Genomic DNA, 15634 nt, shown 5'->3' on the forward strand with positions numbered 1-15634 from the left:
AGAATCGGGACTAAGAATGCTCCTTTCGGGCCCCCGAGGGCCGGATCCCAAAGGTATTGTCCAGGGTTAGGCTGGTGGAGCGTGAAGTGTAATTTGTCGACTATAAGTCGCTTCGGGTATTCCCTGAAGGGACCCAGTCAGTCCTCTGCTAGGAAAAGGGGTGGGGGGAAAAAACGCAGTGGGAAGGAAGGCTACAAAAATTTTAACGGCGGGAGAACGCGCGGTGTGAGCATTATCACTTGCATTGCTGAGGGGGTTGGACCCCTGGACTGTGCATTAAGGTCCACCCAACAGCTTTAATTTCAAATTGCGCGACCGTTTCTCACCTGCCCTGCGTTAAAGCGGGGACTGTACTCAAATCCCGAAGAGGGAAATACGCTGACTCGAGCCTTCCGCAATTCACTGATTCTACTTACGCAAGTGATGTCAGGTCCTCCGCTGACTGCAAGGGAGGGAATAGTACGTACTTGGCGTAAGGTGGGGCGTAGAGCGATCCCGCCATTGGTGGCAGTTAGGACGTTTACGCAACGGCCTGACGTAAAGACGCTTTGGCGGGGGGTGGGGGGAAGGTTCTAGAAAAGCGGCGGCAGCGGCTCTAGCGGCAGTAGCAGCAGCGCCGGCTTGCCGTGTAGAGGTATCTCTAGCGTTGTTGTTTCTCCAGCGGCGGCAGTTCTCACTACAGCGCCAGGACGAGTCCGGCTCGCGTTCGACCGCGGAGAGCTGTCTCATCTCGCTCGGCTGCGGGAAATCGGGCTGAAGCGACTGAGTCCGCGATGGAGGTAACGGGTTTGAAATCAATGAGTTATTGGAAAGGGCATGGCGAGGCCGTTGGCGCCTCTATGGAAGTCGGCCACCCGTCTCGTGGGAGAGCGGCAATGAAATTGGGCCGCTTTAGAAGCGGTTGGTCTCGGGGTATTTTTAAGAGGGGTCGGTTGGTTTTAGGGCATTTCTGAAGAAGGGTCGTATGCGGATGCCTGTTTGTTCAGCACTTTCCCCACCCTCAGCCTCCCGGCGCCATTTCCCTTTGCTGGGGGTGGGGGATGGGAATCTTCCACATGGCGGACGCAGCCCCGCTTTAGTGAAGTGTGGTGCGGAGGGGGGAATTCTTATTACCCTTTTTTAAAGTAGGCGGGTTTAGGGGCCCTGGCGTCCCTGCGTGTGAGCGCTTCGGTTGCGCCTCAGGTCTTCGGGAGCGAGGCTGCAGAGCTTCCCCTCCCCCCTCCCCGGATTTGGCGGCCGCCATTTTCATTTTTCTCCTCCATCGCCGCGTTTTTCTTTTTAACTGTCTGAAATCTAGTAGTTTGACTCCCATATCAAAGAATAGAATTGGATAACTATTTTTCTTTCTTCTTGGGCCGGTTTCACGCCGTTTTGAGGTGGATAGTGAGTGTTTTGTGAGCTTTGATCTTTAAAGTCCTGCGCACCTCATTAGAGGCGCTCTCCCTTCCTCTCGATGAAATGGCGCCATTGCGTTAGGAAGCCACCGCGAAGAGCAGGCGGGGGGGGGGGCGGGGGAGCGGGCTACAGGGCTGGTTCGCGTAGCTGACGAGCCCCTAGGTAGAGCGACCTAGGGTGTTGGGCCCAGTTCTAAGGCGACCCAAAGTACAAAGGGAACATTTTGTGTTCCAGCCCTTACTTGAGTAACGGTTTTCTTTGCGTCTGCAATTTCGCAGAACGGAAATCTCGCAATCAATTTTAGAAGTAAAATCAAAATTAGGAGCCATCAGTTTAGTACAGATTATGAGTGGCAGAGGGGAAAGGTTATGGGGGGGTATCCGTTTCAGACGGATTCCTTTTCAATTGTAGAATATTTTCGTATCCTAAAATATACAGACACAGTTATTTACTGGTTAAGACTGGGAATTCTTATATGTGATTAGCTAAAAATTGTGAGGAATTGAAGTAAAAAATGACTATCCTCACTGAAAACACGGCTCAGTCCTCAGTGCATGTATTGCTGTACACAACAGTATTAGGCTGTGCCGCTATGTGTTTGAACTTTGTTACTTGCTTTTCTCATTTATATTTGCAATCGTGGTTGATGATTACATTGGTAAGCATGAGGTCTCAAGCGAGGGGGGTGCGCTCCACCGGGGTATTTTCTTTGACCTTAAGCACGCTTATAAAATAAACTTGTAATCGATAGTGGACATCGGGTAAGTTTGGAGAAAACCGAGGTAAGTAATGAGCTTTTGCTTTTGTTAGTGATTTGTAAAAAAATGTTGTAGATGTATTTTCTTTAATTTCAGTAATTTACTTGGGCTTTAAAGACTTGTTTTTCTCCCAATTGAGTATTTAGGAAAAAATTGCCTAAGAATCCAAATATCAATGTAGCAAAAAACAAGTAGATTTTAATAGATTGATATTTAAGTGCATAAGGAGTTAGTATGATAATTTGTTAATCTTTAAATTTTTTTGCAGATTCCTGAAAGCAGTTAACTGCAGGAAAAAAAACTGAATTGCTTATAGTATTTTTTGAACTGATGGGAGAATATGCATGGGGAGGGAGAGACCTCTATAGAACTGGGTTGAGAGCTGTCATGCTACTTGCTGGGAATAAAATTTTTCTTGTATAGAAAATTACATTTGATGTTTTAGTTGTATTACACTCTCACAGCTGTTGGTCCTGGACAAGAGACCTCTTTTGGTTTCTGAATATTTTTTAAAAATTTATTAATCTAGTCACCTCAAAATCAGATGACCGCTAATGGTTCCTTAACTGGCAGTCAAAAATTCAGGACTGTTAGTGCAGCATATTTGCTTGCTGGTTTATGGGGATTGAAAGAATTCAGATCAGGCTTTTTTTTTGTTTTGCTTGTAAAATTAGACACGTGTACTGTATAGTTTACCAGATGGCTAATAAGTTTAACATACTTGAGCTTTCTGATTTTTTTTTCTTTTTTAATTTAAAAGGAATCAGTTTAGGATAAGTGGTGGTACTCAGCAGTGGTCATTTAAACATTTTTATGGATTTTGAAAAAGTGAAATCATTATAGTGAATGTATTTGTTCATGTCATGGTGGTTCACCCCGTAGTAATTCAGAGTTTTTCTGAGTTGTCAGCAAAAGTACCAAAAACCTGAGTACCCACAAAATCATTGTTAATATTTTTTAAATCATTGTTAATATTTTCTAAGGTTTAGTTAAGCTTTAGTTGGTCACAAAAGTCAGCATTGGTCAGAGGTGAATTGAATTCTAAGGATATTTTGCTACATGTATTATTGAACTTTTAAATCTTTACTCCCAATAGTTGGTAAAATGGGGAAAGAATGACTTATTGTGGTACATTAGAATCTCCACCAGAGGGAGCAAGGAAGTATCAGACAATTTAAATCCTGAATAGTAAACTGGATTGTAATTAAGGAACCAACTATTTTTATAATAAAAATATTTAAACTGAGTAAAGTGAACTTACCTTTTCTAGGATACAGAGTTGAATGCAAATTCTGGGTTCTTTAACCCTTCAATGACCAAGGAATAGATTTGCTCCTTTCTCTTCAGAAAGTTTTTTTTTTTTAAACTAAGTGATAATTAAATTTATTTGAAATGTCAAGTAAATTTAGATCAAGCATTATGACTGAAACGTGTGTAGTTCAGCTGACGCAATTTTTGGTGTAACACAACTAATATACAGTTTAACATATGGTTTAAATTTGATGTAAGTTTTTTTTTTCCCCTCCAGAAAACTTTAGAAACTGTTCCTTTGGAGAGGAAAAAGGTACTCTGCCAGCAGGTCACCTTATATTTAAGAATTTAATTTCCTGCATACAAAGAGAAAATGTAAATAAAAATTGAAATGGTGTTTTCCTTTGCAGAGAGAAAAGGAACAGTTCCGTAAACTCTTTATTGGTGGCTTGAGCTTTGAAACCACAGAAGAAAGTTTGAGGAATTACTACGAGCAATGGGGGAAACTTACAGACTGTGTGGTATGTTAAATATATAAAAGTGCCTTCACATACTAGTTCTTCCACCATTAGGCTTCTGTTTTTAAAATGCTAAGTGAATCCTGGAGAAATTTACTTTCAGATCTATGGGCTTCATTTAAAAATGCTTTTAATTCAACAAGTACGTAGATGAAAAGCTAAAGTTTTCCCCTTTGGTTTTGAAGGTAATGAGAGATCCTGCAAGCAAAAGATCAAGAGGATTTGGTTTTGTAACTTTTTCATCCATGGCTGAGGTCGATGCTGCCATGGCTGCAAGACCTCATTCAATTGATGGGAGAGTGGTTGAGCCAAAACGGGCTGTTGCAAGAGAGGTGAGCATAGTATATAACTTTGTGAAGACATTGTAATTTTTGAAATAATTTTGCTGTATATGGCTCAATGGTTTTTTGTTCTCTTAAAGCTATGGTGGTTGTCCTAGAGTCATTATTTTTCAATAGACTGTTTTACAAGCGTTTGCTTTACCACAGGAACGCATTTACCAATGCGTTTTTTACCAAACACATTTACCAATGATAAGAAGATAAAAGTCATTTGTGGTACTCAGATGTTTTTAATCATGTTTGGTTTCTTCTGTCATGACAACTTCTCTCTCATTACTACAGGAATCTGGAAAGCCAGGGGCTCATGTAACTGTGAAGAAGCTGTTTGTTGGTGGTATTAAAGAAGATACTGAGGAGCATCATCTTAGAGATTACTTTGAGGAGTATGGAAAAATTGATACCATTGAAATAATTACTGATAGGCAGTCTGGAAAGAAAAGAGGCTTTGGATTTGTTACTTTTGATGACCATGATCCTGTGGATAAGATTGTGTGTAAGTCTGTAAGCACAAGATGTATTTCCATAGATAACATTTTGGATATGTTAATGTCTACACTTTTATTTAGAAGTAAATGATACAACTTATAAGTTACAGTGTGGCTGATTTAATGGAGTCTGAACTTTCCCTTCCAGTGCAGAAATACCATACTATCAATGGTCATAATGCAGAAGTAAGAAAGGCTTTGTCTAGACAAGAAATGCAGGAAGTTCAAAGTTCTAGAAGTGGAAGAGGAGGTAATTTTAATTTTATTTTTTCTTTAAAAATGTATTTGTATAAATGTTTGTTACTAACTAAACCATTTATCACAGGCAACTTTGGTTTTGGAGACTCGCGTGGTGGTGGTGGAAATTTTGGACCAGGACCAGGAAGTAACTTTAGAGGAGGATCTGGTAAGTTGTAAATTCTAAATGTTAGAAGTGGTGAATGTGCTTGATTAACTGACTCATATTTGATTAGAATCAGGAAATAAATCTGACCTAATTTTAAGATTTCTTAAGTAGGTGGGGTGTTCTGATTTGACCAGGCAAAGAGGTGATAGGTGATAGTTCAGGATAAACTCGCCCTGGCTAGTGAGGTTCAGTGGGTTGAGTGCCAGCATGTGAACCAAAGGGTTACCGGTTCAATTCCCAATCAGGGCACATGCCTGGATTGCTGGCCAGTTCTCCAGTAGGGGGCGTGTGAGAGGCAACCATGCCCTCTTTCTCTAAAAAATAAATGAAATCTTAAAAAAAATAAGATACTCTTGCAGCTGTTAAAGGAAAGTCAAATCCAGTATGATCTTTAATTTAAAAAGTCAAAATGACTTTGCAACCACCTCAAAAACTTCAAATACACTTTGTGAAAATACTATAGAAGCTTTGCCTGTGGGCCTTAAAAAGTGTATTAAACATTTTTGGTTTAGGCTTTAAATAATATCTGAACTAAAATAGGGTATAACCCCCAAAAACTTCTGTGTGTCCCATTTAATATTGTTCTTACAGGTAAATAGACGGAATTTCTTAAATTTAGGCTTGCCAAGTCCCCAAATTAGGCTGTTACCCTGATCTAATTGCTTACACTTCTGTGTTTATTTTTAAGAATATAGTAATAGCATTCTGGTGTTGGGCTCAAGGGGCAGTGATGATTCCTAGTAATCATCAATAGTACTTGATGGGAAATGAGGAACGGTGGAAAAGAAACTAGGCTATATTAATCAATCTTTTTTCTTCGCTAACAGATGGCTATGGAAGTGGTCGTGGATTTGGGGATGGCTATAATGGGTATGGAGGAGGACCTGGAGGTCAGTGTCTTACATATTTTTGACTTACAGGACTTAACAGATGTAATCACATTTTTTCTTTTTTGTCTAGTTTAACGTATACATGAGGTTTTTCTTAATGCTTTACATTTTTACCTTTTTTAAAGAGATGTATAACTAAGGGAAAGTATAGTTTTGTATGTTGTTGTAAGTTGCAAAATTATGTGAGTGGATTTTAAATGAGAATTTAAAGATGCCATCATGCTAACCTGTTCCTTAAGCAAAAGAATTGGACACAGATATGATACTTCTGTACTATTTCCTGGAAAAAGTAGAGAATATTGTATATGACTCATGTAAGGGAATCTATGTAATAACAGTGGTGATGTCTTAGCCCTTAACAAGATTAGTGATTTTGGGGAAACTAAAGGAACATATCCAAAATACACAAGGGTACTCCTTGGGTCCAGCTAAGGTTGAGCGCCATTGTTACATACCTAGTGATATATTGGATGTTTTAGTTGGAATTCAGTGAAGGGTGATACTTGCTGGCAAATGTTCTACTAAGAAAGATATTTAAAATTGAGCCAGTAAAAGAAAGACCTTAATTTTATCACCCATTACACATAATCAAGTTTCACATATATCTCACTATTTCCAGGTATGCTTTGAAATCCAAACTTTTTTGAGAAAGAGTTCATATATTAGATAATGTGAGGTTACCAATTTAAGTTTTTGAGTTGCCTGTAAGTTCGCTAATTTCTTGTCCTCCACCTCACTTCTACTCAGGTGAAGGGTAGTATGCATATTTTTTTCCCAAACAGTAATTCATAGGAAAATCAGTCAGGAACTTAAATCTTTTGGAGCAGTTGGGGGATGCGGTAGCTCTTGTTCTGTTTGCCTATACCTGCAGCCCTCACAACCCTTAACACAAAATACAAATAGTATTTCAAGGTTTTTTTTAAAGAGGAACTTTTAATATCTTTAGTATTAAGGAAGAGCAACAACATTAATTGGTATTTGTTTCCATAAAGGTTTTATCTACTTGGTTATGGTACGTACTCCCCATCCCCAAATGTTTACAGGGATATTCTATTCTGACCTAGAGGCTATTCTGGAAGAGATTTCATAAGACAAATACTTTACTGGTAAAAATGTGTTTTTAGAAAGCTGGAAATGGGTGTGATAAGACAGTTCAAATGGCATTGAAAATATTAAGTAATTACTTAAAGGCTTATTTTATAATAGGTGGCAATTTTGGAGGTAGCCCTGGTTATGGAGGAGGAAGAGGAGGATATGGTGGTGGAGGACCTGGATATGGCAACCAGGGTGGGGGCTACGGAGGTGGTTATGACAACTATGGAGGAGGTAATAAATTCACCTGCATCCTTTATGTGGGAATTTGGAGTGGAATTAATGACTTATTAATGAGATTTTTTTTTTCATTTCATTGTTGTCAACAGCTGCCTTAAAAAACTAGAATTGCAGATAGGTGTTGTGCATTTAATTCTGATTTGCTCTTTTGGGGAGATTTGTGTTAAATACTTAGCATGTATAACCGGTTTAATGTTTGTATTCTGAGGCTCATTATGCAAAACTTGTATTTCACCTTTTTTACAGGAAATTACGGAAGTGGAAATTACAATGATTTTGGAAATTATAACCAGCAACCATCTAACTATGGTCCAATGAAGAGTGGAAATTTTGGTGGTAGCAGGAACATGGGGGGACCATATGGTGGAGGTAATTTGTTATATTCCTAAAATTATTTTGTGTGATTAAAGAAAAGATTAGCCTTAGTCTTCTGACATAATCTGAAATGGGGAAGATAATGAGACTTATAGGATTACTGAAAATTGCAGGAAATACTTAAATTGTACCATAAACTTGGGTTTGGTGTGATGGATGAGATGTTAAGTGGTTTTAGAAGTTGGGAAAGGAGTTGAGATGTTTTATGTGGGGTGTTTATTTTCTTTAGCTGGTTATTTAAGAGAGCCAAGTAAAATTGCAGTGCAAAGTGGTATAAGTTTGCAAGAGTTATCTCTCTAAAAATTAACTTAATTTTTTTATTTTCATTGGTTTGGTTTTTTTTTTTTTTTTTTTTTTTTAAGAGGGAGGAAAGGAGAGAAACATTGATCTGTTATCTCACATATTTATATAGTCATTGGTTGGTCCTTGTATGTACCCTGATCAGGGATTGAACTTGTAACCTTGGCCTCTTGGGATGAAGCTCTGACAAGCTGAGCTATCCTGCCAGGGCACATACAAGTTATTCTTGAGAAAGTTTTTACTAGGACCAAATAGATTTACCATATTTTGCTGCATATAGTGCATGCCCACGTTTTTGGCCCAAATTATCAGGGGGGTAAAATCTTTCATTTTTTTTTTTAATTTCACTTATTTATGTTTAGAAATGATTTATTATATTCCAGGGTAGTATTTTGCATATGGGTATTGTGATTGCTTTATAGAGTCAGCACTTTTAATACATAAGCATATATGAATTTAAAACGATTATATAGATAAAGAATTAGTACTACCCATGTAAAATGCGTGTCATTTTTCCTCAAAAATTTGGGCAAAAGTGCACATATACACAGCAAAATATGGTATCTGAAACTGAATAGTAATTACATCTCCCAAGTAATTAAGATAATTAGAAACAATGGGTTATGATGTGTTCTAAAGCATGTTTTGGTGTTAGGTAGGATTAATAACCATTACTGTGCTAATCATGGGACACTGAAGTAAACTTGCTTTGTCCTGGTCCATTAATTTTAGGAAACTATGGTCCTGGAGGAAGTGGAGGAAGTGGGGGTTATGGAGGGAGAAGCCGATATTGAGCTTCTTCCTATTTGCCATGGGTAAGTAGCTTTTAAGTTTTTATACTATTATTGTCTGGGGAGACCTAGCTGTCAGGAGTAAAAGCTTTATAGGATCATGTTATCTTTCCTTAAAGTCTGGTTAGATGGATAATTTCATAACCTATTTTTTTTTTACTCTTTACTTCTGTTGAAACAGGCTTCACTGTATAAATAGGAGAGGATGAGAGCCCAGAGGTAACAGAACAGCTTCAGGTTATCGAAATAACAATGTTAAGGAAACTCTTATCTCAGTCATGCATAAGTATGCAGTGATATGGCAGAAGACACCAGAGCAGATGCAGAGAGCCATTTTGTGAATGGATTTGGATTATTTAATAACATTACCTTACTGTGGAGGAAGGATTGTAAAAAAAAAAAATGCCTTTGAGACAGTTTCTTAGCTTTTTAATTGTTGTTTATTTCTAGTGGTCTTTGTAAGAGTGTAGAAGCATTCCTTCTTTGATAATGTTAAATTTGTAAGTTTCAGGTGACATGTGAAACCTTTTTTAAGATTTTTCTCAAAGTTTTGAAAAGCTATTAGCCAGGATCATGGTGTAATAAGACATAACGTTTTTCCTTTAAAAAAATTTAAGTGCGTGTGTAGAGTTAAGAAGCTGTTGTACATTTATGATTTAATAAAATAATTCTAAAGGAAATTGTGTAATTATAGACTTTTTATTTTAAATAAGTTAAGGAGTGGGTAGTATAATTAAGGTCCATTGCAAAGCTGTTGTTGTATTTGTGTAAGATAAATGCTGGTCAGATGTAAGTGTGTTGTCTGCAATTCATCAGGATTAAATTACCTAGATAACTTAAGGGATATCTCTGCAAGGAGAAACACCTTTTTAGATCTTTTAGATGCTGCTTCTTCAATGCAAGGAAAGGAAATAACCCCAGCGAGGTACTCTTCAGGGATACAGGTCTAGTACAAGAAAACTCTTGACGGCTACTAAGTTCAGCCAGTCTTAAAAAACTGTGCTGTCTCTACAAAACTTTAACTACAGTAGTTTATAAGGATGCCAACGAAAGCTGAGGGTGTAGAGCAAATAGTTCTAAGCTTCAGTTAAACTTCTTTAGGTAAGATCTTATTTACTTTTCCTTTTTTAATTTTCCTCCCCAAAAGATAAACTAATACTCTTCAATGGTCTTTCAGTATAGTGGTTCTTATGTAGTTTAACATAGCTATAAATTGAGTTTAACAATGTATAAACTCAAGAGAATAATTTATAAACCCTGTTTTCCAATCTGTCATTTACTTAAATTATTTTGATTGTTCCCCCCCCTTTCTTTCCTATCCCCCTCCCCCTCTATGAAGATTCGGGTGCTTAACATATCATTTTTTTCCCTGCTGGAATTTTAGCATTGATATGAACCATGGACAAGTATATTCTGCTGCCACAAAGACTGTAAAGTGCTTCATTTCAACAGCTGAGGCAAGCCAAGTGGTTAATAAAGCTTTTCTTGGTTCCTTCAGTGGTGTTGGTAGTAAAATGGTAGGTAAAAGTTAGGCTGCAAGTTCAATAAATCATTCCCATTGTTACAGCCTTGTGTATTCACATTTCTTGGATCAAGCATTTGAGTGAACTGGGATTTTTTTTTTTATTAAAAATAAAGACAATTTTGTTTTATTTGATACGGTTTGTTCTAGCATTACATGCCTATCAGGATCAGACTAAGGAGAGGTAGGGCCGAATGGTTGAATGTTTCCAGATAATAGTTTATACTTCCACTGTCTGTCTACATTATAAATCTGTATGCATCCAGTACTAAATACTGGGGTATGAATGTGATGATTCTTTCCCAATTCCCTATCTTATAGGAGAGATTTAGGTTGGCTGCTGAAATTCATTTCTTAAGTGTCATCAGAGTTTGATTACCTGGCTTTAATTGCCTTTTCAGGAATGTGATAATCAGGGCATATTCTACTGTATGCACCAGTGAGTCTTCTTTGATCCTAAGACCACCACTGAAGTTATTTAGGTTCTTTGGACAAACATGATAAACTTCTTCAGATACTTTCTTTTTCCTTTGGCAGGAAGGTGTCTTGCTGCAGGTAACTAATGAAGAAGTGGTCAACCACAGAATCTTCAAGAAATAAGAAATTCTGTATCATCTGAAAGTAGTTCTTGTTGGTGCCTTCATTTTAAAAAGCACTCTTTAAGATTAAAGGGAAATGTTTTCTGATAAAATACAAACCTCATTTAGTATAGGTTCTTAATATAAAAGAATTATAAGTTGAGTATTGTTTGTAGAAGTAACATCAAATTAACAAGAGAGAGAAATGTACCATGTCTTAAGTTAGGTTTTGTGAGTAGACAGATTAAAGTTCTATTTTTAAATATAAAGTTTATAAAATAAATACTTTTGTACCCAACTACTTGGTGTAATGTTTACACATAAAATGTGTGAATCTTGTTCTATAAACATTCACTTGTCTCAGTTGCCATCCCCTAGATTTTTAAAGCAGTTTGACAAAGGTGTGCATATTACCATTTTCTCTTGCAATATTAATAGACATGAGAAGACAAATGTGGACATTATTGGCTGTCCCTAATAAAAATGCCATTCTTTATACACTGTATATTCAGCGTTTGAATGCTGCTAGTTTTCTGGCTTTACCTTGTGTGTTAAACATCACTGGTGCCATTTAAAGTACTACAGATTTTAAGCAGCTAGAGTGGTCCAAATTTAAGTGGTTATGTGACGCACTGAGGGGAAAAAAAGTTCCAGTTTCCCAAAGTGATACTGCAGTTTATACTGAGTATTGGTAGCTGCCTTTGAAGGGTTAAGTACAATGGGTGGAATTAAGTAGCAATAATTTTCGTCTTGGACATTACCTAACATTTTTAAGAAACTAACATGAAGGAAACAGCAAGGTTGACCTTTTCTTTGGGTTTTGATAATGAGGTATCAGGTAAGTCAAACCAGCAATGGCTAGCAAAGCTGTTTTAACTACTCAAGGAAACTCAGAAGGCTTGTCCTCATATTAAGTTGGCACAATGACGGTACCCAACCTTTAACCAACACAAATTGAGTGTTTAGGTAGAGTTTATATGACAAGATTTCTAAAATGGGTAACTATTTAGAGCGGCTGTTTAACATTTTTCATTTCATGGCACACAAAATTCTGCAACACCAAAAAGTAGTTTTGTTTGGATTTACAAAATAGTAAATACCCTTTTGGTTTCAAAGTGTTTTTAAAAACCAGGTTTCCTGCACATGTAAGGATTTATGCTACCAAGAATTAACCATAGAAAACTTGTGATATGATAAACAAGGTACAACTCTGTTAATGACATTTGGTTCAAGATGGCATTTGCACAAATGGATACTGTGTTGGCTGTTCTGATTTATTCATTTGACAATGAAGGGGGGAAAGTCCAGTGCCCCGATTAAAAAGGCGTTGCATGCATGTTAAGAATTGTGGTACACGGGTTAAATGTTACTGGTACAGGTTGATAATTTTTATCTCAGGCTTAACATTTCGGTACCTAGATGAATAAACTTACCTCATAAAGTACTTGCAGGACAGTTTGGATTTGGAAGTTTACCTTTGTGATTCTGGCCAAAGCTCAAGATTGCAGTTAGGTGACTGGACTAGGACTGGTAAATTTACTCCTCAAATGGTGTGACAGGGCTGGCAGAGTTGGTTTTGGCTATTTTCTCCCCTATTGAACAAGAAGCTTCAATGTTAGGAAGTCACTATTCTGGTGGTTGCAAGAGGGTTGTATTCTATTACTGAGAGGCAATCCTGATTGAAGGTTGGCTCCCACACAGGACTGGAAAAAAAGTGTAGAACTGGATGTTAACAGGCTTTGCAGTAATAGTTTGGTGTAGGAATGCAAATCAGGTCCTGTAAAAGTGATTCTTAACAAGTTGGTACTAGCACTAAATGTTTAAATACTGAGCTAAGTAATTTAGGGAGGCTTTAAAAGAATGACTTGCCCCTCCTCATGAATAGTTTGAAGTGTGGGGATGTACCTTTCCAGGAAGAACACTAAGTGGAATGCCCAAAATACATGCACGTTCTCAGGCTGATTGTATTTAAATCTGTCTTTATGGAACTGATGGTACCCAGATGGCTGGCATACCCATAAAATTTTAATGCTAGGCCACTAGTACTGCAAATGACTTTGCTAGAGGTAGGTAGGTGAACCAGTGGATTGCCAAAAGAGCAGGGGGAGCTGATCTGGATGTGTAGGAAATTTATGCTCAAGAAATCCATATACATGGGTCATACTGGTATCTTAAGGATTGGTTTTGGAAATTGGTCAGTATTGAACTGAGCATGGCCTTGACAGGGAACAAATCAAATATTCAGAGACTTGCTGAGAGCACATTTGTTTATGCACGCTTGAAGTTTCTGTAGGGCCTTAAATTGACAGCTACAGGAGGCGCCCCACCCACCAACAAAAAGTAGCTTTATGATGGATGCCAGAAATGTTAAGACTAGTTTTGTGTTTGAACCAATTTAAAATGGAATTCCGGTTTGGGTTAGTAAATTCAGAAGTGGGGAAAAGATGCTCACCAGAGAATTATTTCAAGGAAGTTAAGGACTAATTCTACAAACTTCAATTTAAGGGTCTAGATCTCATGCCCCTTGGTTGGTTTTAACCTCACAGCAAGTAATTGGGAACAGATTTTGCCCCATTTAATGGAACTGTTAATTGCTTATTTATGTTAAGATTGGTTTGGCCATTAAATTACTAAATAAGGAATGGGTAGCTAAGTAAAGAGCTTGGTTTAGTAGTTAAATTCAATAAAATTTCAATTGGGTTTTTGGCCTTTTGAAACTGACTAGTTCGTGGAGTCTGAAGCTGAATAAACTTGGTTCTTTTTGTCATAACCCTACCTTTAATTTCAGGATAACCTGCATGTTAAAACCGAACTGGTAAAAGCCGTCAACTCCTATCAATTTCTTAAATACGGAGTTCAAACAAAAATCTTAATGAGATGTCTCTGCTAAAACTGGATTATCAAGGATATTTTGAGTAAACAGCTTCAATTTATTCTCAATCAGTGTGACGTGTGGTATCTAGAAATTAGATTTCATTTATTGACCTTTGGTTACAATGCACGGAAACAACTTGCAGGCTTAGTTTAGTTTTGTTACAAAATGGTGAGTCTAGGACTATTATATGCGTTTTTTTCAATTGCCAAATTGGTGTTCGCCAACATTTCATTGTGGTCTTGGTACTTCCAGGGATTTGGGGAGTCTTACAATTAGGCAATTAAGGCCAATAGTTTTTTAAACCAAATGGATAATTTTGTAGACTTGAAATTTGTGGTTAAGTGCCCTCAAGCTATAATCTAAATACTAAAGGTTAAAACATACAAGGGTTGCACCTATCAACATTTAAGGTTGTAATCATACAAAACTGGTCAGAAGAATGATGTTTGTATCAGGCATTACTGTGGCAAAATCCAGGGCTTGAAAGAAATGTATAGACCCAATTTAAATTACAGGAAGTTTATTATAAAAATCCACTTACAAAATACTGCATTTTTGCAACCCAATACTTTGTGATTCTACATTGTTGGGCGAGTGATTCTTAATGATAGAGATATGTGACAACACCATTCTTGTTAATTCATTTGCATTTCAGTGCCATTTTTAGGTCAACTGTTGAAGTCCATTTGCTCCTTACTCCTGTTTCATAGTTTCAGTATTTCCACTTCTCTGCTTTCAGAGTCTATGCTCTTTGGACTTTTTCTAGTATTGGTTTGTGTTCATGTATGGCTTGTGATGTTTTCACATTAGGCTACAAGAGTTTGGTGAGACAGGAATGTTACCGATGAGGTCATCCCTACAGGCTGCCTTTACTTGCCCAGGAGCTGTTTACCTACACACAACGTAACCCATGACATTAGAGGTCTTGTTCTCCGCCAGTAGACCCTTAATGCACTTAAAAAATTCCTCACCCGAGGCTATGTATGCTGATCAGAAAGGGAGAGAAAGAAACCAACTGGGAGGCAACCGGGATCAAATACAAAATCCTTTGGTGTACAGGAGGATGCTCCAACTGAGCCATCTGGCCAGAGCCTAATGCACTCTTGACACCATGGTTTACAGCTTGGCCATTTTCTAGTTTATTCCATACAGTACTAAGTCCAAGTGTGGGTTCTCTTTACCAGTTTAATAGACTACCCTGACTACAATTTTGATTGAGTCTTAACATGCTGCTGTATTTGCTAGATACCTCTGTTCCTGAATGTGGGTACTTAGGATGAAAAATATCCAAGGTTAATTTTTAAAAAATAAATTCAAATTCAAGTATAAAACATTTCCACAGAGAAAAAGTTATAATTTAAGTATTTTAAGACTTCAAATAGCTTTCGAAAAGCTCACTGTATATATACTTCAGTGCTTATGAACTAAGTGAGAATGTTAAGGCTACTTTGCATTTCAAGGCAAAAACAAATACATTTAAAAATAATTACATCCAGTGTTTGCTGATTTTGAAGTGACCATCTTGCTAAAAAATGGGTACCAAAGTCATAGGAAGTTTTCATGTCACCTTACTCTTCGTATATATTTATGAATTGTGCATATAATGCAGGAGGACTTCATGGACAGGTGTGGCTTTTCCCAAATATCCCACAACTTGATTCTGACATCCTTAAACTTGTCCATATAATCTTCAAAATACAGCATTAACTGTTTCAAGTAGCAGTACTTAAAAGATACATAACGAGGTAAAACCTTTAAGATTTGTAATCCATGTCATCTGAACATTACTACTTTATACATATTAATGGAATCCATTT

The 15634-nt window shown here is 37.4% G+C and overlaps 1 protein-coding gene across 6 annotated transcripts; it reads left to right on the plus strand.

The window, feature by feature from the left end:
* The first annotated feature begins 568 nt into the window (after positions 1–568).
* Positions 569–11339, plus strand: HNRNPA2B1 (heterogeneous nuclear ribonucleoprotein A2/B1). Of its 6 annotated transcripts, XR_008528339.1 has the most exons (13): positions 569–779; positions 3682–3717; positions 3815–3925; positions 4108–4254; positions 4546–4756; positions 4897–4998; positions 5074–5154; positions 5982–6044; positions 7251–7370; positions 7623–7745; positions 8784–8866; positions 10227–10359; positions 10902–11339. XR_008528339.1 is itself a non-coding variant. In XM_054564327.1 (12 exons), exons 1-11 carry the CDS (start codon positions 774–776, stop codon positions 8843–8845), a joined length of 1062 nt encoding a protein of 353 aa, XP_054420302.1. In that variant the 5' UTR covers positions 569–773; the 3' UTR covers positions 8846–8866; positions 10902–11334. The 6 variants fall into 6 exon arrangements, 5 of the variants coding, with proteins under 5 accessions (XP_054420302.1, XP_054420301.1, XP_054420300.1 ...); XM_054564327.1 differs by lacking the exon at positions 10227–10359 and having other exon boundaries at positions 10902–11334; XM_054564326.1 differs by lacking the exon at positions 10902–11339 and having other exon boundaries at positions 10227–10408.
* The last annotated feature ends 4295 nt before the right edge of the window (positions 11340–15634 follow it).

The sequence above is a fragment of the Pteronotus mesoamericanus genome, unplaced genomic scaffold, assembly GCF_021234165.1.
Source record: "Pteronotus mesoamericanus isolate MK-2021 breed Mesoamerican mustached bat unplaced genomic scaffold, CSHL_Meso_final scaffold_85, whole genome shotgun sequence".
In the NCBI taxonomy this organism is placed as follows: domain Eukaryota; kingdom Metazoa; phylum Chordata; class Mammalia; order Chiroptera; family Mormoopidae; genus Pteronotus; species Pteronotus mesoamericanus.

What these genes read in the sequence shown, in the direction of transcription:
- HNRNPA2B1 (XM_054564327.1), top strand. An exon ending in TCCTGTGGATAAGATTGTGT is followed by an intron (nt 4,757 to 4,896) that starts GTAAGTCTGTAA and finishes TTTCCCTTCCAG; the next exon opens with TGCAGAAATACCATACTATC. An exon ending in TTATGACAACTATGGAGGAG is followed by an intron (nt 7,371 to 7,622) that starts GTAATAAATTCA and finishes CCTTTTTTACAG; the next exon opens with GAAATTACGGAAGTGGAAAT.